The 27572-nt window shown below is 41.8% G+C and overlaps 1 protein-coding gene across 1 annotated transcript in view; it reads right to left on the reverse strand.

Moving 5' to 3' along the window:
* The window catches only part of cwc22 (CWC22 spliceosome associated protein homolog), a 64837-nt gene that overhangs the window by 20253 nt on the left and 17012 nt on the right, over window positions 1-27572 (reverse strand). The window contains exons 12-15 of the mRNA XM_029702509.1: window positions 27159-27221; window positions 26700-26798; window positions 25634-25718; window positions 2985-3045 (exon numbers count right to left, since the gene is read on the reverse strand). Of these exons, the coding sequence (XP_029558369.1) occupies window positions 2985-3045; window positions 25634-25718; window positions 26700-26798; window positions 27159-27221 (308 nt within the window). The remainder of the gene's footprint in view (window positions 1-2984; window positions 3046-25633; window positions 25719-26699; window positions 26799-27158; window positions 27222-27572) is intronic.

The following is a 27572-nucleotide window of genomic DNA, read 5'->3' on the forward strand; positions in this document are numbered from 1 at the left end:
AATTATGTGGATATATTGAAGCAACATCAAGACATTAGTCAGGAAGTTAAAGCTTGGTCTCAAATGGGTCTTCCAAATGGACAATGACCCCAAGCATACTTCCAAGGTTGTGGCAAAATGGCTTAAGGACAACAAAGTCAAGGTATTGGAGTGGCCATCACAAAGCCCTGACCTCAAGCCTTTAGAAAATGTGTGGGCAGAACTGAAAAAGTGTGCGCGAGCAAGGAGGCCTACAATCCTGACTCAGTTACACCAGCTCTGTCAGGAGGAATGGGCCAAAATTAACCCAACTTATTGTGGGAAGCTTGTGGAAGGCTACCCGAAACATTTGACCCAAGTTAAACAATTTAAAGGCAATGCTACCAAATACTAATTGAGTGTATGTAAACTTCTGACCCACTGGGAATGTGATGAAAGAAATAAAAGCTTAAAGTCAATCATTCTCTCTACTATTATTCTGACATTTCACATTCCTAAAATGTGGTGATCCTAACTGGCCTAAAACAGGGAGTTTTTACTAGGATTAAATGTCAGGAATTGTGAAAAACTGAGATTAAATGTATTTGGCTAAGGTGTATGTAAACTTCCGACTTCAACTGTATGTATGTATGTATGTATGTATGTATGTATGTATGTTTGTATGTATGTATATATTTATATGTATATTTATATATATATTTATATATATATATATATATATATATATATATATATATATATATGTGTATATATATGTATAGATATATATATACTGCTCAAAAAAATAAAGGGAACACTTAAACAACACATCCTAGATCTGAATGAAAGAAATAATCTTATTAAATACTTTTTTCTTTACATAGTTGAATGTGCTGACAACAAAATCACACAAAAATAATCAATGGAAATCCAATTTATCAACCCATGGAGGTCTGGATTTGGAGTCACACTCAAAATTAAAGTGGAAAACCACACTACAGGCTGATCCAACTTTGATGTAATGTCCTTAAAACAAGTCAAAATGAGGCTCAGTAGTGTGTGTGGCCTCCACGTGCCTGTATGACCTCCCTACAACGCCTGGGCATGCTCCTGATGAGGTGGCGGATGATCTCCTGAGGGATCTCCTCCCAGACCTGGACTAAAGCATCCGCCAACTCCTGGACAGTCTGTGGTGCAACGTGGCGTTGGTGGATGGAGCAAGACATGATGTCCCAGATGTGCTCAATTGGATTCAGGTCTGGGGAACGGGCGGGCCAGTCCATAGCATCAATGCCTTCCTCTTGCAGGAACTGCTGACACACTCCAGCCACATGAGGTCTAGCATTGTCTTGCATTAGGAGGAACCCAGGGCCAACCGCACCAGCATATGGTCTCACAAGGGGTCTGAGGATCTCATCTCGGTACCTAATGGCAGTCAGGCTACCTCTGGCGAGCACATGGAGGGCTGTGCGGCCCCCCAAAGAAATGCCACCCCACACCATGACTGACCCACCGCCAAACCGGTCATGCTGGAGGATGTTGCAGGCAGCAGAACATTCTCCACGGTGTCTCCAGACTCTGTCATGTCTGTCACATGTGCTCAGTGTGAACCTGCTTTCATCTGTGAAGAGCACAGGGCGCCAGTGGCGAATTTGCCAATCTTGGTGTTCTCTGGCAAATGCCAAACGTCCTGCACGGTGTTGGGCTGTAAGCACAACCCCCACCTGTGGACGTCGGGCCCTCATACCCCCCTCATGGAGTCTGTTTCTGACCGTTTGAGCAGACACATGCACATTTGTGGCCTGCTGGAGGTCATTTTGCAGGGCTCTGGCAGTGCTTCTCCTGCTCCTCCATGCACAAAGGTGGAGGTAGCGGTCCTGCTGCTGGGTTGTTGCCCTCCTACGGCCTCCTCCACGTCTCCTGATGTACTGGCCTGTCTCCTGGTAGCGCCTACATGCTCTGGACACTACGCTGACAGACACAGCAAACCTTCTTGCCACAGCTCGCATTGATGTGCCATCCTGGATGAGCTGCACTACCTAAGCCACTTGTGTGGGTTGTAGACTCCGTCTCATGCTACCACTAGAGTGAAAGCACCGCCAGCATTCAAAAGTGACCAAAACATCAGCCAGGAAGCATAGGAACTGAGGAGTGGTCTGTGGTCCCCACCTGCGGAACCACTCCTTTATTGGGGGTGTCTTGCTAATTGCCTATAATTTCCACCTGTTGTCTATTCCATTTGCACAACAGCATGTGAAATTTATTGTCAATCAGTGTTGCTTCCTAAGTGGACAGTTTGATTTCACAGAAGTGTGATTGAATTGGAGTTACATTGTGTTGTTTAAGTGTTCCCTTAATTTTTTTGAGCAGTGTATTTAATCAATTTTGAATTCAGACTAACAACAAAATGTGGAATAATTCAAGGGGTATGAATACTTTCTGAAGGCACTGTAAATCATAGGCAGTGAAAAATCTCAACACAGGTTTTGAAACATAAAAGGTGTAGGTGCATTAAAAAGGTGAACTCAGAAAATATGCTTCCAAACATAAAAGGTGTAGGTGCATTAAAAAGGTGAACTCAGAAAATATGCTTCCAAACATAAAAGGTATAGGTGCTTTAACAGTGTGTAGGATGCCTATAAACCTCCTCTGCCTACTACTGAACTTCTACAGAAAAATATATAGCAGTTGGTTATTACAATGTCCACAAATGTTGAAAAAGGGCCACTTGGGGGGGGTATTTTATCATTTAAATCATTGTGGAGTACACCCAGTTCCTAAATGGGGGCTTTATTTGGGCTGTGTAAAGCTGCAAAACAAGGAAATTAAGATGACAAATGCTTCCCGAGTGACTTGGAAGAATCCAACAACCCAGGAGGCCAGAAACAAATATTTAGATGACGGTCGGGGTTCAGATAAAAGGCTTTGGAAGCTCTTTAGATTAGATGGGCATGACACGGCAGGCTGGCAGCTAGGGAAAAGTACACTGGTGGAAGGGTACTGGGACAATAAGTATTGTAACCTACCGTTTGGCTGTCAGGAAAGTCCATCTTGATCAACTTGTGGGCACACTCTTCAAAATCCAAACTGTTGAAAGAAGATAAACATTTATTCATAATCACTTTATAATAATTATCCTATGAGTGCATACGTTTGCATGATCAACTTTCAAACAGCTTTATCAAGTCATATGGACGAGGACATAGTGTCTTGGCACAAGGTAAGGTAACAACTTGCTCTGTGATGAAATGTTCCAAAATTATCACACAAAAAAAGAAGTCTATGTCCTCATATATATTTTAGAAGTACCTTCAGTACCCATTTAGTGGAGTTTATATATCCATAAACTAACATGGGGCAGATTACTTATTTGAGTGTGATCACATTGGAAAATTACACCCAACAGTTCCATTTAGGAAGCAGGCAGAACTGCATCCTGCAGACATGGTATAAAACTGTGGTGAACACCATGGAGTTCTCATTTCATTCAGACATGGTGTAAAACTGTGGTGAACACCATGGACTTCTCATTTCATTCAGACATGGTGTAAAACTGTGGTGAACACCATGGACTTCTCATTTCATTCAGACATGGTGTAAAACTGTGGTGGACACCATGGACTTCTCATTTCATTTAGACATGGTGTAAAACTGTGGTGAACACCATGGACTTCTCATTTCATTCAGACATGGTGTAAAACTGTGGTGGACACCATGGACTTCTCATTTCATTTAGACATGGTGTAAAACTGTGGTGAACACCATGGACTTCTCATTTCATTCAGACATGGTGTAAAACTGTGGTGAACACCATGGACTTCTCATTTCATTCAGACATGGTGTAAAACTGTGGTGAACACCATGGACTTCTCATTTCATTCAGACATGGTGTAAAACTGTGGTGGACACCATGGACTTCTCATTTCATTTAGACATGGTGTAAAACTGTGGTGAACACCATGGACTTCTCATTTCATTCAGACATGGTGTAAAACTGTGGTGGACACCATGGACTTCTCATTTCATTTAGACATAGTGTAAAACTGTGGTGGACACCATGGACTTCTCATTTCATTCAGACATGGTGTAAAACTGTGGTGGACACCATGGACTTAATTTAATTCAGACATTTCTCTTCTCTAACCGCCGAAACTGCTGACACAGACCGACACACTGCTGAGCCAACGGTGTTGATTCACAACGTCTGTACCAAAATTCACAGAACACGAAAAACTGTCCTGACCGTGTCACTCAGATGGTATAGCATGGCACTTGCAAAGCCAGGGTTGTGGGTTCGATTCCCACGGGGGACCAGAACAAATGAAAATGTATGCAGTCACTGGATAAGAGTGTCTGCTAAATGACTAAAATGTAAAACATTTTTTTTTTTAATACCATGACTAGACAGGGGAATTCTGATGGGGGCGGTGTTAAAACACATAGGTTGGATAATCCCAGGTAGTGAATGTTACGTATCCTTATTCAATACATGTGACTATCACATTTATGAAGGAAGATTTGTAGAAACTCGTTTGGAAGACGACACTGATCGGTGTGTAAATTATGCAGAAGGATATGCATCATACCGGCTATATTCATGTTTCTGTAGACGAAAAAGAGGAGAGCGCAAGGCCTAATGTTATTTCCTGTGTGGTCACTTATCAGTGTTTCTAAAGCTCAGCCCCTTACTTCTCCCGGTTGGTGCTTTTGCCTTTTCTAGCAGCAGAGCAGATAACCTTCTCAAACTATAGACTTTTGTTTTTACTTGTTCGACCGAGAGTCGTCTTTTTTGACCAATCGATTGGTTGAAATTGTAAAATGTGTATTTTTCCATATATAGACACAATATGTGTTTGAATAAAATTAACTACATGTACTGAGTTTGTCTGATGCTTTAAGCACACTGTTTGATTAAATAATTAAAACAAACTGACTCAAGAGTGAGGCAGAGATCGAGATGGTCTAACCAAAATAAAAATTAAAAAAACTTTACGATCCTCCTCCTCCTGCTGGCCTTTGCAGATTCTGCAGTTATGCTTCTGAAGTTGCGGGTAATTGGCAATTTATCTTACCATGTCCTATGATTTGCAGCCACTTTTGATTTTCATATGCATGTTTTTGTGGAACAGTTTTATTTCATTTTTAACAGTCTTCTCAAAATCATTGTCTGTGGTTAATCTACATTCTATCTAAATGAAAATGATACAAATCTAAAAGTAGCTTATTGCCAACCATGTTAAAATAGACTACACAAACAAATAAGCTTACAATTGGCTCATTCATCCCCCCTCCTCTCCCTTGTGACTATTCTCCAGGCCATTGCTGTAAATGAGAACGTGTTCTCAGTCAACTTACCTTGTAAAATATAACGGTTAAATACAAATAAATAAAAACACCGCAGCTTACAGGTAGAAATTATCCTGATAAAAATAAATATCCTATAAATCACATAGGCCATGCGTAGCCAGTCTACAACCAATTTGAAAATATTTGATCAACTATCAACTGGGTCAGCCCAAACCTAGTGCTAGCAAATTTGCAATATAAAATACTCTGAGAAATACATTTTTCTCATTCATGCCGAGTGGTTATCAAAAGGAAGAGAGCTGGAAATATTTCTCAAATACATTGAGGAACTATTGTCATTCTCAATAGATTCTAAAAAAATACTTTTTTGACTTGCTGTTTGAGGTGAAGAAAAAAATACTTTGAGAAGCTCCACAGATCATCAGTGGTGGTGAGTTAACTTCTCTAGGGTAGGGGGCAGTATTCTGACATCCGGATGAAAAGCGTGCCCAAATTAACCTCTTACATCTAGATGTTCCGCTAGCGGAACACCTGCTCCAATATCCAATGATGGGCGTGGCGCGAAATACAAACTCCGCTAAAATCCGAAAACTTCCATTTTTCAAACATATGACTATTTTACAGCATTTTAAAGACAAGACTCTCGTTAATCTAACCACACTGTACGATTTCAAAAAGGCTTTACAGCGAAAGCAAAACATTAGATTATGTCAGCAGAGTACCCAGCCAGAAATAATCAGACACCCATTTTTCAAGCTAGCATATGTCACAAAAAACAAAACCACAGCTAACTGCAGCACTAACCTTTTATGATCTTCATCAGATGACAACCCTAGGACATTATGTTATACAATGCATGCATGTTTTGTTCAATCAAGTTCATATTTATATCAAAAACCAGCTTTTTTACATTAGCATGTGACGTTCAGAACTAGCATACCCCCCGCAAACCTCCGGTGAATTTACTAAATTACTCACGATAAACGTTCACAAAAAACATAATTATTTTAAGAATTATAGATACAGAACTCCTCTATGCACTCGATATGTCCGATTTTAAAATAGCTTTTCGGTGAAAGCACATTTTGCAATATTCTCAGTAGATAGCCCGGCATCACAGGGCTAGCTATTTAGACACCCAGCAAATGTAGCCTTCACCAAACTCCGATTTACTATTAGAAAAGTTTGATTACCTTTGGTGTTCTTCGTCAGAATGCACTCCCAGGACTTCTACTTCAATAACAAATGTTGGTTTGGTCCAAAATAATCCATAGTTATATCCAAACGGCGGTGTTTTGTTCGTGCCTTCAAGACACTATCCGAAGTGTAAATAAGGGTCACGAGCATGGCGCATTTTGTGACAAAATATTTCTAAATATTTCATTACCGTACTTCGAAGCATGTCAACCGCTGTTTAAAATAAAAAAAATTCTCGTAAAAAAGCGATAATATTCCGACCGGCAAAGCGTGTAAACGTACAAAGAGAGAGAAAATAAAAGCATGCTATCCTCTCGTGCACGAGCCTGAGTCTCATAGTACTGTTACTGGCCACTATCCAAACGCGCTAATGTTTTTCAGCCAGAGCCTGCAAAGCCACGATTCAGCTTTTTGCCGCCTTCTGAGATCCCATGGGAGCCGTAGGAAGTGTCACGTAACAGCAGAGATCCTCTGTAATGGATAGAGATAATCAAGAAGGGCAAGAAATGGTCAGACAGGGTACTTCCTGTACAGAATCTTCTCAGGTTTTGGCCTGCCAAATGAGTTCTGTTATACTCACAGACACCATTCAAACAGTTTTAGAAACTTTGGAGTGTTTTCTATCCAAAGCTAATAATTATATGCATATTCTAGTTTCTGGGCAGGAGTAATAATCAGATTAAATCGGGTACGTTTTTTATCCGGCCGTGAAAATACTGCCCCCTAGCCATAACAGGTTAAACTGCCTGCTACTCAGGCTCAGAAGGTAGGATATGCATATTATAAGTAGATTTGGATAGAAAACACTGACATTTCTAAAACTGTTTGAATGATGTCTGTGAGTATAACAGAACTCATATGGCAGGCAAAAACCTGAGAAAAATCCAACCAGGAAGTGGGAAATCTGAGGGTTGTAGTTTTTTCAATTGATTGCCTATACAGTGACTTAGGGTTCATTTTGCACTTCCTAAGGCTTCCACTAGATGTCAGGTCTTTAGAACGTTGTTTCAGGCTTCTACAGTGAACAGAGAGTGAACAAGAGTCAGATGACTGAGAGAATGACATGAGTTCAGTGGCGCGCATTCACGTGAAGAGGTAGCTGTGTTCCATTACATTTTTGAAGACATTGGAATCGTCCGGTTGGAATATTATTGAAGATTTATGTTAAAAAGGCCCTAAAGATTGATGCTATACATCGTTTGACATGTTTCTAAGAACGTAAATATAACTTTTTTTTACTTTTCGTCGTGAAATTTTCAGCCAGCTTCCTGCATTTGGAGTAGCTTACTGAACGCACTAACAAAAAGGAGGTATTTGGACATAAATGATGGACTTTATCGAACAAAACAACATTTATTGTGGACCTGGGATGCCTGGGAGTGCATTCTGATGAAGATCAAAGGTAAGTGAATATTTATAATGCTATTTATGATTTTAGATGACTCCAAAATGGCGGGTATCTGTATTGCCTGATGTTGTTTTCTGAGCACTGTACTCAGATTATTGCAAAGTGTGTTTTCCCCGTGAATCTTTTTTGAAATCTGTCAGTGGTTGCATTAAGGAGATGTTTATCTATAATTCTTTGAATAACAGTTTAATATTTTATCAACGTTTATGATGAGTATTTCTATAAATTGATGTGCTCATTCACCGAAAGTTTTTGGAGGAAAAACATTTCTGAATATTACGGGCCAATGTAAAAATGGGGTTTTTGGATATAAATATTAACTTTATCGAGCAAAACATACATGTATTGTGGTTTTTGTGATGCCTCTCCTTGCTTGGAAAATGGCTGTGTGGTTTTTCTTGTCAAGGTGATGTGCTAACATAATCTAATGCTATGCTTTCGCCGTAAAGCCTTTTTGAAATCGGACAATGTGGTTGGATTAAGGAGAAGTGTATCTTTAAAATGGAATATAATAGTTGTATGTTTGAGAAATTTGAATTATGAGAGCTTTGATGTTTTGAATTTGGCACCCTGCTATTTCACTGGCTGTTGAATAGTGTGTCCCGCAGGTGACCCACATACCCCAGAGAGGTTAAGACAATCTGAAATACTAACAGACATCCCCAAATAGTCACATTTCTAGGCCTACAATTGCACGCAGGCCAGGTAGCCTTGGCCTACTTCTGAACTCAGCAAAAAAAGAAACGTCCCCTCACTGTCAAGTGCGTTTATTTTCAGCAAACTTAACATGTGTAAATATTTGTATGAACATAACAAGCTTCAACACCTGAGACATAAACTGAACAAGTTCCACAGACATGTGACTAACAGAAATGGAATAATGTGTCCCTGAACAAAGGGGGGGGGGGGGGGGGGCAAATCAAAAGTAACAGTCAGTATCTGGTGTGGCTACCAGCTGCATTAAGTACTGCGGTGCATCTCCTCCTCATGGACTGCACCAGATTTGCCAGTTCTTGCTGTGAGATGTTACCCCACTCTTCCACCAAGGCACCTGCAAGTTCCCGGACATTTCTGGGGGGAATGGCCCTAGCCCTCACCCTCCAATCTAACAGGTCCCAGATGTGCTCAATGGGATTGAGATTCGGGCTCTTCGCTGGCCATGGCAGAACACTGACATTCCTGTCTTGCAGGAAATCACACACAGAATGAGCAGTATGGCTGGTGGCATTGTCATGCTGGAGGGTCATGTCAGGATGAGCCTGCAGGAAGGGTACCACATGAGGGAGGAGGATGTCTTCCCTGTAACGCACAGCGCTGAGATTGCCTGCAATGACAACAAGCTCAGTCCGATGATGCTGTCCCAGACCATGACGGACCGTCCACCTCCAAATCGATCCCGCTCCAGAGTACAGCCCTTGGTGTAACGCTCATTCCTTCGACGATAAACGCGAATCCGACCATCACCCCTGGTGAGACAAAACCGCTACTCATCAGTGAAGAGCACTTTTTGCCAGTCCTGTCTGGTCCAGTGACGGTGGGTTTGTGCCCATAGACGATGTTGTTGCCGGTGATGTCCGGTGAGGACCTGCCTTACAACAGGCCTACAAGCCCTCAGTCCAGCCTCTCTCAGCTTATTGTGGACAGACTGAGCACTGATGGAGGGATTGTGCAATCCTGTTGTAACTCGGGCAGTTGTTGTTGCCATCCTGTACCTGTCCCGCAGGTGTGCTGTTCGGATGTACCAATCCTGTGCAGGTGTTGTTACACGTGGTCTGCCACTGCGAGGATGCTCAGCTGTCTGTCCTGTCTCCTTATTGCGCTGTCTTAGGCGTCTTACAGTACAGACATTGCAATTTATTGCCCTGGTCACATCTGCAGTCCTCATGCCTCTTTGCAGCATGCCTAAGGCACGTTCACGCAAATGAGCAGGGACCTTGGGCATCTTTAGAAAGTCAGTAGAAAGGCCTCTTTAGTGTCCTAAGTTTTCATAACTTTGACCTTAATTGCCTACTGTCTGTAAGCTGTTAGTGACTTAACGACTGTTCCACAGGTGCATGTTCATTAATTGTTTATGGTTCATTGAACAAGCATGGGAAACAGTGTTTAAACCCTTTACAATGATGATCTGTGAAGTTATTTGGATTTTTACGAATTATCTTTGAAAGACAGGGTCCTGAAAAGGGGGCATTTCTTTTTTTGCTGAGTTTATATGCGTAATCAGGTGTGTGTCCTTACTCAACATTGACAGGAGCGATCTAAAAAAAAAATATGAATAAATTGACCAAACTCGTAAATGAAATAAACCAAAACTTGTTTCTCACAAATGTAGCATAGGTTGTGTGCTCTGCAACAAAAAGTACGGTGGTCCCGGACTAAAAGACAGAGTCGTCCTTTTCTTTCGACCAATTGATTGGTAAAAAATATTTTTACTTATTTTTCCATACAGACACACCCTGTGTTTGAATAAAACCGACCACATATGCACAGAGCTTGTCTGATGCTTTAAGCACACCGTTTGATTAAATACACACAAATGACTCCAGAAAAATCTGACAGCAAGTGCCTGTGTGACTGACGGACGTGGTCTAACTCTCCTCCTTACTGCAGCGAAAAGGCACCACAACACAGCAAGTGTTTATTGCAGTGTCTGTGCTGAAGCATCATTTCAGCCATTTAGTTTCTTACTTGTTTCTGACTGAAAAGTTCTGTTACGGAAATCGCTCATTTGTTTACAAAAAACATCCCCTATTCCCTCAACCCCATAGCCTATCATAATCACATCAATAAATTGGTTAGAACAATATCTGAACAAAGTAATGTTGACAGCAAAATGGATGCAGAGGACGTGAAATAGAAAACCGAAAAGGTGAAATCGAAAACCGTTGCTCAGGGGGGAAAGGGGAAGTCAGATGTGTGGAAGACATTTGACTTAGTTGTGGAAGCTACTGGAAATCCAGAAAAAGGAGGGTATAGGAGCAAGCTTTGTGTGAGTACTGTGTGTGTCAAACAGTTGCTGTTAGACTACAATATTCTAATTTTCTCTGACCATTTGGAACAGTGTAAACACTAAATAAGTGTACCAGAGAGTCTGTTCTAACAAAAAAATTATTTAAAGCCTTTATTACAGCAGACTCAAAACAGTTGCATGCATTCGTGAATTGCGATTTATTTATTGTTTAGGCTAATTATTCAAAGCTCCATTTGTTATTTAATTAAAAAAATAAAATGCTTGATTGCATTTCAAAACATGAATGTCTCACATGCTATGTGATGGAATAAACTAATGCATGATTGGTTGATACAGTAGCCTATATATTGAAATATGCCTAAGTTACGGTATTAAGACTAAACAGGATGCGCTCCTAGTCTACAGCTCGATGGTGGTTATACAAGGCTGCTATACTAAGCCTACTAATGATAACATGACTTATAATAATAATAATGCTGTTCATAATAATAATAATAATAATAATAATAACAACAAGGAGATCAAGAAAAAGGAGAGTATAGGAGCGAGAGCTGCATGCATATTATGTGTGACAAACAGGTGCTGTTAGATTACAGTATAATTGTTTTGCCTGTTTGGAACAGTGTAAACACTAAATAAGTCATACCAGTCTGTTCTAACAATAAAAAAAGGTGAATACCTTTATTACAGCATAGCAATTATATATATATATATATATATATATATATATATATATATATATATATATATATATATATATATATATATATATATACACACACACACACACACACACACACATATACACACACACACACACAATTATTTGGTGAAATTGCTTTCTCCAACATTTTGCCATTGTAGGAGGCTTGGTGCTCACTCAATCAGTAGGCTATTAAAGAAACACTCAAAACAGGCACCAAACGCAAGATCTGTCTTATTTCGGTAGATATACAGTGCCTTCGGAAAGTATTCAGACCCCTTGACTTTAAAAAAAAAAAAATACATTTCAGCCTTATTCTAAAATTGATTAAAAAAAATAAATCCCCAGCAATCTATACACAATAGCCCACAATGACAAAGCAAAACAGGTTTTTAGAAATTACCAAATGTATTAAAAATAGAAAACAGAAATACCTGATTTACATAAGTATTCAGACCCTTGCTATGACACTCAAAATTGGGCTCAGGTGCACCCTGTTTCCGTTAATCATCCTTGATATATTTTTACAACTTGATTGGAGTCCACCTGTGGTAAATTCAATGGATTGGAAATTATTTGGAAAGGCACCCACCGGTCTATATAATGTCCCACAGTTGACAGTGCATGTCAGAGCAAAAACCAAGACATGAGGTAGAAGGAATTGTCCGTATTCCGAGACAGGATTGTGTTGAGGCACAGGTCTGGGGAAGGGAACCAAAACATTTATACAGCATTGAAGGTCCCCAAGAACACAGTGGCATCCATCATTCATAAATGGAAGAAGTTTGGAAACACCAAGACTCTTCCTACAGCTTGTCACCAGACCAAACTGTGCAATCGGGGGAGAAGGGCCTTGGTCAGGGAGGTGACCAAGAGCCCGATGGTCACTCTGACAGAGCTCCAGAGTTCCTCTGTGGAGATGAGAGAACCTTCCAGAAGGACAACCATCTCTGCAGCATTCCACCATTCAGGCCTTTATGATAGTGGCAGATGGAAGCCACTCCTCAGTAAAAGGCACATGACCACGTGAAACAAGATTCTCTGGCCTGATGAAACCAAGATTGAACTCTTTGGCCTGAATTCCAAGTGTCACGTCTGGAGGAAACCTGGCACTATCCCTACGGTGAAGCATGGTGGTGGCAGTATCATGCTGTGGGGATGTTTTTCAGTGGCAGGGACCGGGAGACTATTCAGGATCGAGGGAAAGATGAACGAAACAAAGTACAGAGAGGTCCTTGATGAAAACCTGCTCCAGAGTGCTCAGGACCTCAGACTGGGGTGAAGGTTCACCTTCCAACAGGACAACAACGCTAAGCACACAGCCAAGACAACGCAGGAGTGGCTTCGGTCCATGTCTCTGAATGTCCTTGAGTGGCCCAGCCAGAGACTTGAACCCGATCGAACATCTCTGGAGACCTGAAAACAGCTGTGCAGCGAAATTTTTCCCAAAACACAGGGATGTCGATACACACGGGACTAGTATTATCAGAGGACCTTTGAGTTCGCCAAAAAACTATTGGTTATTCTGGCTGGAATTGTTACTCTCCTGCCATGTACAAATTAAAGACATGGCAGATTCGGACGGGACTAAAATGACATGTGGGGTTTTGTGCTTGTGCACATAATTACATTACCCGATCATCCCCAGTAAAACTAATCCGTCCAAATAGGGTTTAAGGCAAGGGCTGTTACCACGCCTCCGCTGCTACTGCCTCCACTGCATTGTTCTCAATCCCATTATGCTGGCAAATTTTGCTATTATGCACATAGCAACAAGCGCCAATTCTACGGCGCACTGAAAATTATATTTCAGAACCATGGACAGCGACCATATCCAAAGTGGGAGAAAGAGCATTTGTTATAAAATCTTAGATTTATTAGTGTTGCACCATTATTTTCACATAATATAACCATATACAATTTCAATATCACATCTTTGAATGATTGACTGTGCCATCCCTGTGGCCTCCGCAATGGATTAGTCCACTGAGACAGGCGCGAATCAGACCAGTGTCTTGTGCACCATGGAAAAAAATGATAATTGCGACTGCTCGGTCGACCAACCGCCTATAAACCAAACAATCGGCCAGTCGACTAAATTGGGTCAGCCTTAAAACAAAGTGTCCACTCTGACAATGAGAATGGTAAATGACTGTAATAATAACAATAATGATATATTGAATACATTAACCAACATTACCATAACCAAATATTGTAGATGAGAAATTATGGGAATTAATGTTACATGTAGGCAACTACGGGTGACATATACAGCTGAAGTCGGAAGTTTACATACACTTAGGTTGGAGTCATTAAAACTCATTTTTCAACCACTCCACAAATTTCTTGTTAACAAACTAAAGTTTTGGCAAGTCGGTTAGGACATCTACTTTGTGCATGACACAAGTAATTTTTCCAACAATTGTTTACAGACAGATTATTTCACTTATAGTTCACTGTATCACAATTACAGTGGGTCAGAAGTTTACATACACTAAGTTGACTGTGCCTTTAAACAGCTTGGAAAATTCCAGAAATGTGTGCCTTGGCTTTAGAAGCTTCTGATAGGCTAATTGACATAATTTGAGTTAATTGGAGGTGTACCTGTGGATGTATTTAAGGTCTACCTTCAAAAAAGAAATCAGCCAAGATCTTGAAATACATTGTAGACCTCCACAAGTCTGGTTCATTCTTGGGAGCAATTTCCAAATGCCTGAAGGTACCATGTTCATCTGTACAAAACAATAGTACGCAAGTATAAACACCATGGGACCACGCAGCCGTCATACCGCTCAGGAAGAAGACGCGTTCTGTCTCCTAGAGATGAACGTACTTTGGTGTGAAAAGTGCAAATCAATCTCAGAACCGCAGCAAAGGACCTTGTGAAGATGCTGGAGGAAAAAGATACAAAAGTATCTATATCCACAGTAAAACGAGTCCTATATCGACATAACCCGAGAGGCCGCTCAGCAAGGAAGAAGCCACTGCTCCAAAACCGCCATAAAAAAGCCAGACTCCAGTTTGCAACTGCACATGGCGACAAAGATCGTACTTTTTGGAGAAATGTCCTCCGGTGTGATGAAACAAACACCATCCCAACTGTGAAGCACGGGGGTGGCAGCATCATGTTGTGGGGGTGCTTTGCTGCAGGAGGGTCTGATGCACTTCACAAAATAGATGGCATCACGAGGAGGAAAACTATGTGGATATATTCAAGACATCAGTCAGGAAGTTAAAGCTTGGTCGCAAATGGGTCTTCCAAATGAACAATGACCCCAAGCATACTTCCAAAGTTGTGGCAAAATGACTTAAGGACAAGACAGTCAAGGTATTGGAGTGGCCATCACGAAACCCTGACCTCAATCCTATAGAAAATTTGTGGGCAGAACTGAAAAAAGCGTGTGCGAGCAAGGAGGCCTACAAACCTGACTCAGTTACACCAGCTCTGTCAGGAGGAATGGGCTAAAATTCACCCAACTTATTGTGGGAAGCTTGTGGAAGGCTACCCGAAATGTTTGACCTGAGTTAAAAAAAGTTAAAGGCAATGCTACCAAATACTAATTGAGTGTATGTAAACTTCTGACCCACTGGGAATGTGGTGAAAGAAATAAAAGCTGAAATAAATCATTCTCTCTACTATTATTCTGACATTTCACATTCTTAAATAAAGTGGTGATCCTAACTGACCTAAGACAGGGAGTTTTTACTAGGATTAAATGTCAGGAATTGTGAAAAACTGAGTTTAAATGTATTTCGCTAAGGTGTATGTAAACTTCAACTGTAGCACCAGTCAAAAGTTTGTACACACCCTACTCATTGAAGGGTTTTTCTTTATTTTTACATTTTAGAATGATAGTGACGGCATCAAAACTATGAAATAACACATATGGAATCATGTAGTAACCAAAAAAGGGTTAAACAAATCAAAATATATTTTATATTTGAGATTCTTCAAAGTAGCCACCCTTTGCCTTGATGACAGCTTTGCACACTCTTCGCATTCTCTCAACCAGCTTCATGAGGTAGTCACCTAGAATGCATTTCAATTAACAGGTGTGCCTTGTTAAAAGTTAATTTGTTGAAATTCTTTCCCTCTTAATGCATTTGAGCCAATCATGTGTGTTGTGACAAGGTAGGGTTGGTATACAGAAGACAGCCCTATTTGGTAAAAGACCAAGTCCATATTATGGCAAGAACAGCTCAAATAAGCAAAGAGAAACGACAGTCAATCAATACTTTAAGACATGAAGGTCAGTCAATGCTTCACAGAGTTCAAGAACTTTGAAAGTTACTTCAAGTACAGTCGCAAAAACCATCAAGCCCTATGACGGAAACTGGCTCTCATGAGGACTGCCACAGGAAAGGAAGACCGAGAGTTACCTCTGCTGCAGAGGATAAGTTCATTAGTTATCTGCACCTCAGATTGCAGCCCAAATAAATGCTTCAGAGTTCAAGTAACCAACATCTCAACATCAGCTGTTCAGAGGAGACTGCGTGAATCAGGCGATCATGGTCAAATTGCTGCAAGACTACTAAAGGACACCAATAAGAAGAAGAGACTTGTTGGGCCAAGAAACATGAGCAATGGACATTAGACAAGTAGAAATCTGTCCTTTGGTCTGATGAGTCCAAATTAGAGATTTTTGGTTCCAATCGCCGTGTCTTTGTGAGACGCAGAGTAGGTGAACGGATGATCTCTGCATGTGTGGTTCCCACCATAAAGCATGGAGGTGGTGTGATGGTATGGGGGTGCTTTGCTGGTGACACTGTCAGTGATTTATTCAAGGCACATTTAACCAACAGCATTCTGCAGCGATACGCCATCCTGTCTTATTTGCGCTTAAAAAACTAGCATTTGTTTTTCAACAGAACAATGACCCAACACACCTCCAGGCTGTGTAAGGGCTATTTGACCAAGAAGGAGAGTAATGGAGTGCTGCATCAGATGACTTGGCCTCCACAATCACCCGACCTCAACCCAATTGAGATGGTTTGGGATAAGTTGGACCACAGACTGAAGGAAAAGCAGCCAACAAGTTCTCAGTATATGTGGGAACTCCAAGACGGTTGGAAAAGCATTCCAGGTGAAGCTGATTGAGAGAATACCAAGAGTGTGCAACGCTGTCATCAATGCGAAGGGTGACTACTTTGAAGAATCTCAAATATTATTTTGGGTTCCTACGTGATTCTATATGTGTTATTTCATAGTTTTGTTGTCTTCACTATTATTCTACAATGTAGAAAATAGTAGAAATAAAGAAAAACCCTGGAGTAGGTGTGTTCGAACTTTTGACTGGTACTGTATGAAATGGGGAATTGATAGACTACCAATCAGAGGGCAAACAATTCACACAATGAAGTTATGAAACAATGAATGCGCACGAAATGGCGGGAGCGCACATTCTGGAGACGTGCCTTGTGCATCTTAGCCACGATCCCAATATTCTTGGACAGTGGCAACTCCGTGGCCTCCTCAATGGATTATTCCACTGAGACAGGCCCAAATGACCGGTGTCTCGAGTGCCATGATAAAAAATGATATTTTGCACTGCTCGACTAAAAAAAATCTTGGTCAACCAACAGCCTATTGAACATCCAACCCCACTACAGACCCAAACCCAGCTAATCCAAGCCAAATTGTAAGGGGCTGGCCTTGCTACACATTCACCATAGTGGCTTGAACCGTGCTGTAAAGGCCAATGTGAAAGGAAAATAACCAAGCCGGCCCAGTTCGATTCAGGTCAGCACAATAATGTGAAAAGGCTAAGGAGGAGGACCAGGATCACAGCTCTACCACAGCCTTTCAGATTGAGTACGGTCTGGGTATTTTCTGTCTCCTCTCTGGGGTCCTGCTAATCTTTTAATTACAGACTATCACACTAAAACAGACAGGCCAGTCAATGGAAACCGACTTGAGTAGAATGGAAAATAATGGGAAATGTGACAAACAACTAGGCTAAGTAAAACAACTAACCTTTATTGAAGGTCTGATCGATACGCCAAATGTCTACGTCAACATGCTATGCAAACATGCTAATGCAAACATATAATACAAATAGGCCTACGTGGGAGGTCTACACTGTGTACATAAGATACATACAAATACTCTGGCTATGTCTATTCGTGGCCTGAAGACATTCTTCCAGAAACAAGATTCAAAATAGACTGCACACATGCATAACCGCTTATCTAAAAGGGTTTAAAAGAGAAGAGCTTTCAGCATCATTAACATCTGACTGGTCCCTGAATGGCCCCGAGGCAGACTGTCTGATAGACAAGTGAATGGCTCTGTGGTACCTTCCTTCCACCTACCTACTTCATCTGACAGTAAGTGAATGGTTCTCTGTGCTCTCCTTCCTACACCCTACACCTGCTGGAAAAAGACCAGCTCAGCTTTAGGGAAGGAGAATGTAGGCAGAAAAGCCCACAATGGTTGCCGTTCTCTTTGAACTCTGACCAGGGTTCATTCATTAGGCAGCAAATGGAAGCAACTGTGAAGGACAATCTGGACCAATGTTGTTACGATCAGGGACGCAAACTTGTGAGGGCCCAAAAAGGTGACACTTTTTTTTGGCATTGAAACACGCAAAAGAAATCCCTGCTAGGGGGAATGAAGGTTTTAACTAATTAATCAACAAAGAAAATGATCTATATGATCAGTCTCTGTGTGTAAAATAAAGTGGTTAATGTGAACCTAACTCACAGCTTTAAAAAAAAAAAAAAAAAAATAGCAATCCAATGTTATTTGTTGCCAAGACTTTACTGCAAATGACACTCTTGAGAAAAAACATTACACTAATATTGCAGTTAGCCATGACAGCCTTTGTAATAGAACGCTTGTGACCACACACAGGTCTAAATATTGCAATTGGGAAAAACGCATCTTAAAAGAAGAAATAGAATGAAACAAACAGGCATTCTATTTTTGCTCTATTATAGTGGCCACTATGGTAGACATCGATCAAGTGCACAAGGCTACATGTGTGCAAAAATAATGTTCACTGAGTAAAACATTTTATAATCCCCCATCACTCAAACACAAGTGTTACTGTCAAATTCAACACAACAAAAGCAATATCTTTGGGCTACACATTATTACATTGTACACTTTCTGCCTGTGGACATCTGTTCTACAATGTGCCAGCAGAGCATGATTCCGTTTGTTGGCATAACTGATCTCTTTCAGGCAGAATACACCTAGCATACTCATTTTCATCTACTGTATTTTAAAAAGTGAAAAAGACGGAGCGTGTGGCATCCAGCTTAAGCCAGGCCCAGCTCCAGCTAGAGTACACCTGATCCCTGAATCCACTTGTTTAACCTGTTGGGGCTAGGGGGCAGTATTCGCACGGCCGGATAAAAAACGTACCCGATTTAAACTGGTTACTACTCTTGCCCAGAAACGAGAATCATATAATTAGTAGATTTGGATAGAAAACACTCTAAAGTTTCTAAAACTGTTTGAATGGTGTCTGTGAGTATAACAGAACTCAAATGGCAGGCCAAAACCTGAGAAGATTCCATACAGGAAGTGCCCTGTCTGACAATTTGTTTTCCTTCATTGGCATCTCTATCAAAAATACAGCATCTCTGCTGTAATGTGACATTTTCTAAGGCTTCCATTGGCTCTCAGAAGGTGCCAGTAAGTGGAATGACATCTCTCCAGTCTCTGGGCGAAAAACAGAAGGAGATTTTGTGAATGGTCCGGCTGAGAACAGTGACACTGGAGATGCGCGTTCATGTGAATTCTCCATTTTTTTCTTTCTCTCTTTGAACGAATACAACGTCGCCCGGTTGGAATATTATCGCTATTTTACGAGAAAAATCAAATAAAAATTGATTTTAAACAGCGTTTGACATGCTTCGAAGTACGGTAATGGAATATTTTGCTTTTTTTTTATCACAAAATGCGCTCGTGCGTCACCCTTCGGATAGTTACCTGAACGCATGAACAAAACGGAGCTATTTCAATATAACTATAGATTATTTCAAACCAAAACAACATTTGTTGTTGAAGTAGAAGTCCTGGGAGTGCATTCTGACGAAGAACAGCAAAGGTAATCCAATTTTTCTTATAGTAAATCTGAGTTTGGTGAGGGCCAAACTTGGTGGGTGTCAAATTAGCTAGCTGTGATGGCCGGGCTATGTACTCAGAATATTGCAAAATGTGCTTTCGCCGAAAAGCTATTTTAAAATCTGACACCGCGATTGCATAAAGGAGTTCTGTATCTATAATTCTTAAAATAATAATGTATTTTGTGAACGTTAATTGTGAGTAATTTAGTAAATTCACCGGAGGTTTGCGGTGGGTATGCTAGTTCTGAACATCACATGCTAATGTAAAAAGCTGGTTTTTGATATAAATATGAACTTGATTGAACAAAACATGCATGTATTGTATAACATAATGTCCTAGGAGTGTCATCTGATGAAGATCATCAAAGGTTAGTGCTGCATTTAGCTGTGGTTTTGGTTTTTGTGACATATATGCTTGCTTTGAAAATGGCTGTGTGATTATTTTTGGCAGGGTACTCTCTTGACATAATCTAATATTTTGCTTTCGCTGTAAAGCCGCAAGCGTCCCACCTTGCCCAGTGAGGTTAACAATTAACACCTCATTTTCACCTAATTCTCTCATTCTGGAAATTAACCACATCCTGTAGAGGGAAAACATTAGTTAACAGATAGATAGTGGTTAGTTCGTTAGATAGTTAACATTTTACAGATTGCCAGGGTCCAATAAGCAACTAACACGTTATAACTTGAGGAACGGCCAAGGAGTAGTTAATACTATAGCGAATTGATTAGGTTACTGATGTTAGCACATCTGATGTTGTAACGTTAGCTAGCTAATGTTAGCTGTGTGACTTTATTAGCCAGCTAATTCTCATAAACTCAATGATTTGATCAGATAAATTGGCTAATGTTACTCAACATTTCTCTGGCTAGCTAACGGAGAATTCCATCCAGCTAGCAAGATTCTTAACAATGCTAACAATACTTGTTCCACCACACTTTCTCCCTCACCTCAAACTTTCCAAATGCCAGTTGTTTTCGGTTACAGCTCATGAAGTATGCTTCATCAACTTCTCACCCCCAACTCCGTGGTCATGCTTCTCACCTAACGTTACCTTTCAGGGGACAAGCTGCTGTAACTGGCAAGCTGCCTTTCCACTCTCTGCGGTCTTTCCAGAGCGCGCGCTGATGCTGTAACTAGTAAATTGGTTGCCTCATTCTGTTATGTGAACGATTGGCTGAACCTGGGATACAGCCAGTATTGCTCCAAAAGCGCATCACTGGCTTACTACAGCCAGTAGTGATCCGAAACGTTTCTCATCGGATCTACACGAATCACGCAGGTCACCTATTTTGGATTCAAAATGGTGAATTTCTCCACGAAAGCTGACTAGTTTGTGTAGTATGATCTAAAATAAGGATGCACGACAACGAGGTTCTAGCTCCAACATGTTTATTAACCTAACCCTCGCATGTCATACATAGGTACGGATACCTCCAAGGGACATCCTACTACATCTTCCCCTCTCCCATGAACAAGAACTCAACATGTATAACCACTGAAGCATAACTGAAATGCAATTTGGAAACCAGTATTATTCTCTAACATGCTACTTCACATCCTGAAACAGTATGAAAGCATTAAATCACACAGTATGAACATTAACTTAGGTACAGTCTCTTTTTGGGTATGGTCCCCAACAGTATGTTTTCTCTTCACGTAACATAGTCTTTCAGCCACTCTGGTGGCTTCACATCCTTTTTTGGGCGTCCTTGTGGCTCTGTGAGCATTCTCTCTCCTTCACCCTCTTTTTGTGCATTTTCTGTGGCCTCATTCTGTGTGGCTAGTAGATCTGGAAGAGCTCTGAGGTGTGTTATGTTCCTTCGTACCTCTTCTGAGCCTGTGTCCACCACATAGGAGCGTGGGGCATCCGCTTTCCTCAGCACTATTGCTGGTGTCTGAGTTTGTAATCCACACATGTTGACCTTCGGTCAGCTCTGGCCTCTCCGTAGCACGGTGTCTCCGATTAAAGTCTCCAGTTTGCGTTTGTTTCAGCCGTTTGTTCCTCTCAGCGAAGGCCTTCCTGTTAGGCCATTGGGGATTAAGCTGAGCCGGCGAGACAGGCAATGGTGAACGCAGCCTCCTGCCCATCAGGAGCTCGGCAGGCGATGGCCCATGATGCAGTGGTGTAACTCTTTAAGCTAACAGAGCCCTGTATGGATCGCTGTTCTTTTTCAGCAGTCCCTTGACTGTTTTCACAGCTCTCTCTGCCTCACCATTCCATTACTCGGTGCATGGTAGGGGCTACTGGTCACATGTGTGAAGTCATATTCTGCAGCAAAAGCAGAAAAGGAGCTTGCAGAGAACTGGGGAGCTTTATCTGTAACCAGGACCTCAGCAACCCCTTGCCTGGAAAAAATGTACTTTAAGTCATTGATAATACCAGCTGATGTGGTTATGGGTGTCTTTGCTATTTCAATGTATCTTGAATAGTAATCTACCACTAGCAGATAAGTGTCATTTTTCCAATAGAACATATCTGCTCCTACCTTTTGCCATGGCCGTTTTGGCAGCTCCATTGCCATCATTGGCTCCAGATGACAAGGTTGACATTTTGTACAGACCTCACACTGGGCCACCAACTTGGCAATCTGAGTACTCAGACCAAGCCACCACACCGACTGTTGAGCCCTCAGTCTGCATTTGGTTATCCCCATGTGTCCCTCATGCACTCTGTCTAGCATTTCTGGTTGTAGAGTCTCTGGGATAACTATCCGTTGTCCTTTCATGAGAAGGTCTCCATTACAGTGGAAGTCACTTTGGTGCACCCAATAGGGCTTCAGCAGCTGAGGCAGTTCCTCCTGCCTGGGCCATCCCTTTTTGCACTGTCGGCAGATGGGGTCTCGTTGTTGCTCCTCTGCAATCTGCTGCAGTTTGGTCTGAGATGCATTAATGGACACCTGTACCTCACCCTCTAGACACTGCTCCTCTTCTGATAATGGACGTTTAATTGGGGCCCTGGAGAGTGCATCTGCTGTGATCAGTGCCTTCCCTGGCACATACACCATCTTGTAGGTGAACCTCAGTAATCTGAGGCGAAAGCGCAGAACTCTGGGAGGCAAGTCGTCCAGTGCTTTTGTCCCTAACAGAGCCAACAGTGGTTTGTGGTCAGTCTCTGCTGTAAACTGCAGGCCAATAAGGTATTGGCTTTCACATGCCCATGTGATAGCCAACACCTCCTTCTCCACTTTAGCATACCTTTGCTCTGTGTCGGATAAGCTTCGGGAGATGTATGCTATTGGACGCCACTCCATGTTGTCCTGCATCTGTGTGAGGACCGCCCCTAGCCAAAAGGATGATGCATCTGCTGATACCTTTGTCTTAGCATGGGGACGGGACTGGGCCAGCACTCTCTGTGAGGCCAGGTCTCTTTTGATTTTGTCAAACGCCACCTGTTGCATGTGACCCCATGACCAGTCATTCTCTTTGGCTAGTAAGTCTCTCAGGGTTTTGGTTGTATCTGAAAACTGTGGGAGGAACTTACCCACATATGTGGCCATGCCTAAGAAGGTCCTGACTTCAGCCACATTCTGGGGTCTGGGCATATCTGTGATGGCGCTGATCTTCTCTGGGTCCGGCTCTATTCCAGCTGCACTGATTTTGTGTCCCAAGAACAAGACCTCTGACTGTGCAAAAGTGCATTTTTCATTGAGTGTCAGGCCAGTCTCCTGGAGTCGGGTCAGAACTGCTGTGAGCCTTACATCATGTTCTGCTCTGTCCCTTCCGCACGCGAGCACATCGTCCGCGTGGACTATGATGCCACTCAGCCCATCCAACAGCTGGGACATGCGTCTTTGGAAATGCTCAGGACCGGAAGCGATTTCAAATGGCAAAACATTAAAACAGTAATGGCCAAAAAGTGTTATAAACGTTGTGAGCGCCCTACTCTCTGATGACAGCGGTATCTGCCAGAAACCTGAGCGGGCATCCAGCTTTGTGAAGACTTGTGAGCCATCCAACTGAGCCAGTGACTGCTCCACTGATGGTAAGATGTGTCTCTCTCTGCAGAGTGCCTCATTCAAGTTAGTCATGTCCACACAGATCCTTATGTCCCCATTGGCTTTTGGGACCACTACCATCCCTGCACACCAGTCAGTGGGACTCTCTATTTTAGACACCGACATTTCCCACATTTGCGACAAACACTTGAACTAGCTACTGGTGTTGTCTGTGATTGTTTTCTCCACGTCTGTCTCTGTTCTGTGTTCCCCTCTGTTGTTTTAGCTCGGTATGAAAATGCATTTATTTCCTCACTCTCTTAGCTCTGCAAGGAGGTGCTGTGGCACAGCATCGTCTGCTGTCTTTTTACTGTCTCACTCTGCCTAACCTGGTATACAGCTTTGGACAAGGTAAGCTGGGAATCCAACTGTAACTTTTCAGAAAGTGACATTTCTTATTCCCACTACAATCCGATCTCGGATCAGCTCTTCCCTGAGCGTGCCAAACTGACAATGTTCTGCTAGTTTGTGAACAGCTGTGATAAAACTGTCGGTGGTTTTACCCTGCTCCTGGTTGCGCATATTAAACCTAGCTCTCTCAAATATAACGTTGTGTCTCCCTACAAAATGTGTTTCAAAACAGTCTTTAACGGCACTGTAGTTAAGTTTCTCTTCCTCAGTCAACGTTGAAGCATTTAATATATCCACGGCTTCATCACCCATAGAGTAGATCAGTGTATTAACTTGAAATGCCTAATTTTTCACTTTTAAGCCTGATGCTACCCTGTACCTTTCAAAGCATCTGATCCATTTCGGCCAGTTTTGAATGTCCATATAATCAAAATTCTCCGGGGGACTAATGCGAAATCCGTCAGTACTAGCCACTGGTGTTTGCGCCAGAGCCCGTTGAACTTGGAGTCGCAAACTATGAAATCCCGCCAGCTTCTTCCTCTTGCAACATGTTGCTTAGCAGTCCTTGCTCGTTAGCTAGCAAAATAATGATATGCTCTCTTTTATCTCCAACACTGTGCCCTCCCTGCTTTGAAACAGCCTGAATGTATGATGTACTTGGTTCGTCCTTCACGTTTATGTGAATTTTAAACCCACTTCTGACTCCATGTAGTATGATCTAAAATAAGGACGCGCGACAACGAGGTTCTAGCTCCAGCATGTTTATTAACCTAACCCTCGTATGTCATACATAGGTACGGATACCTCCAAGGGACATCCTACTACAGTTTGCATCCCTGTACGATGTACTCTTAATAACCCAGCCATGCACGCCGCTACACTGGGGCTAGGGGGTGCTATAGCCCCGTCACAAATCTGCGGAGCCCCAGTTAAGCCCCCTAAAGCATTTTAGTATATAAAAAAAAAAAAGTAACAAAGCATTCTGATCCTAGACTTCACCTCAGCTGCTGTGCATTAATGAATACTTCACCACCTGCTGCAGCCCCCCTACGGGCTCACACACACCAATAGCGTTTGCTGGCCCAGAGTACTTAGCAGCTCTGAATGTAATTTGCGAAAGACCGAGTGTGCACCAATTTTACATTTAGAATTGCATGAAAAATGTCAGCAGTCATATGTCTACAGCAGGTGGTCCCTAAAACACAGTGCGCTGAACGATCGCCCGAAAACGCAAGATCCACATTCGGTGCGCTGTGCTCAAGCCTTAACAGCAATTCTATATCTAGAGTCAATAAAACCTAGATTATGCCCCCCCCCCCCCATTTTTTCACCCATTTAAAACATTTTATGTTAATGAATGTGTGCAAACCAAACTTTTCATGAAACTAAGGGGCGGGGGTGTTCTTCAAATACAGCTTTAAATAAACTGCATCCTTCTACACTCTTCTCTCTTTATCTGCAGTGGACATGGAGGGATTTTCAGCCATCTGGTTAGGGTTTTATTTGAGCCCAGAGGAAAAGTCTACTACTGCCCCATTTCTGTTGAAAACATCCGTGGATTTGGGCATATTCCCATTCTGTTGGCATTAGCAGCCCTAGTTTACTTTTGTTAACAGAAAAACAGCATTCAGGCAGCGCGGACACACACACACAGTATAGTACCCACCTTGACTGGATGGCGAGATAGATGGTGCGACGAAATGCGACCAGGTTGACTTCCGTCTGGTCGAAGATGGTGACTTTCTCTGCTTCTATAAAAGGAAAACAATCAATAGTTGGAGGGGTTGTATTCATTGTTGCACCATCACGAGTTTGTCATTCTATCCGTCTCCAAACAGAGGTCAGTCAGTCTGTCTCACTCTTTACAGAGAGTTATTTAAACTCTTCTTAAATTGTTAGTGAAGTAAGGATGCTGAGCAAATTAGCAATGAACAATGTGGTTCTGTGGCATGGTGCAACTAGCTCACAGAGATAACAGACATGGCTCTTGGGCAGTTCAAAATGTTGATTGGGGACCTCCTTGCTGCGAAATGTGAATATTTTTCTGGAAAATGTGTATTATATTGTATTTTACATTGTAGATTGTGTATATGCAGGGCTCCCTTGTAAAAGAGACTGTGGTCTCAATGGAGACTCCCTTTGAAAAAGGTAAAATAAACAAACTGAAAAAAGACTGCACTCACTGTAGTAGAAGTCACTTTGAATAAGTGTCTGCTACGTGGCATATCATATTTTATTGAAACTGTGGGGTCACACAAGTCTATAAAGTAGGAGTACTTTATGGATGTAGTGCAGAAGTGTTCTGACAGGTTGTCTAGAAGGGGAGCAGAGCAGTCAGACCACTCCTTCCTTCCTAATGGTCTTGGTATGTGGTGCATTTCCTTTGCAGTTCTGAGCCGCTGGGGATGAGATTTCTGGGACAGATAACCTCTGGGACCAACGAGGACAGCCAAGGCCACCAATACTGTCTCCAAGTGCTCCCCTCTCAGTGAGGACACAGAATACCTACTGCAACATCAGTGAAAAGTTACATGTAGCCTAATCTATACCTTTTCAGGTGTGTTCAGGTGTCTGTCTGTTTACTGTTGTTTGTTTCTTATTTCGATTCTATGTGACTTGGGAGCTGTGGAAAGAATTGGCTCATGAGGGATATCCCTAATAAAAGTAATCAATGGCATCAATCAATCAGTCACTATCAAGAGTCACATGGACCCTAGTACATGCATATATACCATCTCCGCCCTCTTCCCCCTCTTTTTCTCCATCATCTTCATCATCGTCACTTCCATCCACGTCTTCTCCAGAGTCACTGCTGCCCTCATCCAGGATCTCTGAGGGGAAAAGACAGGTAAATGGTATACTGTACCGTTAAAACAATAACTTCCTTCCACATTTTTCTCCCAAAACAACGAACTGAAATGTCTCTATGTTAATAATAACTATGTTAATTAACATAATATGTTAACAATGTCATTGTGACAGTAGAATGCAATTCAATTGGTTTTGGTAATACAAAATGACTACTCTATGGTAGCTGCAACACTAGCTAGGTAGCAGCATGGCTCCACAACCACTTGTCCATTACACTTTACGCAGCATTCATTTCAACAGTATACTGTAATAAGAATGGCCTTATTGCTTCACCTTAAGGCATTTAATTGGCCGTGTGATCTATCAAACTATCAACTCACCCTTCTTAATTGCTTTGTACTTCTCCTCGTTCTCCAAGAAGTCTGGATCCATCTTAAAGACATCTGCAAGATAGACAGAAGCATTGTTTTTAATAGCAACCATTAGTTCGCAATTAGTACATTTCAGAGCAATTAAAGTTATTGCAAATGAGAGGCAATCAGAAGTAATTACCCATAAAAAACAGAAGCACTGTGTATTAAGATGCAATTCATTATAGGGCTTAATGTGACAATTGCTTTCCTCCCCTCTTGTCCCCTGAAGGGATGCTTGTATAGATTTTCAATTAGGACAAGTTTGTCTGTGCTGAAGCTACAGAAAAGATGCTTGTTCTGTTGAATTGTACAAACATAAATAAATTGCAACACAGAGGCATAGTCTAATGTCAGTATGGAAATGTAACCCTCTATTATGAG

Source organism: Salmo trutta, chromosome 20, assembly GCF_901001165.1.
Source record: "Salmo trutta chromosome 20, fSalTru1.1, whole genome shotgun sequence".
In the NCBI taxonomy this organism is placed as follows: Eukaryota; Metazoa; Chordata; class Actinopteri; order Salmoniformes; family Salmonidae; genus Salmo; species Salmo trutta.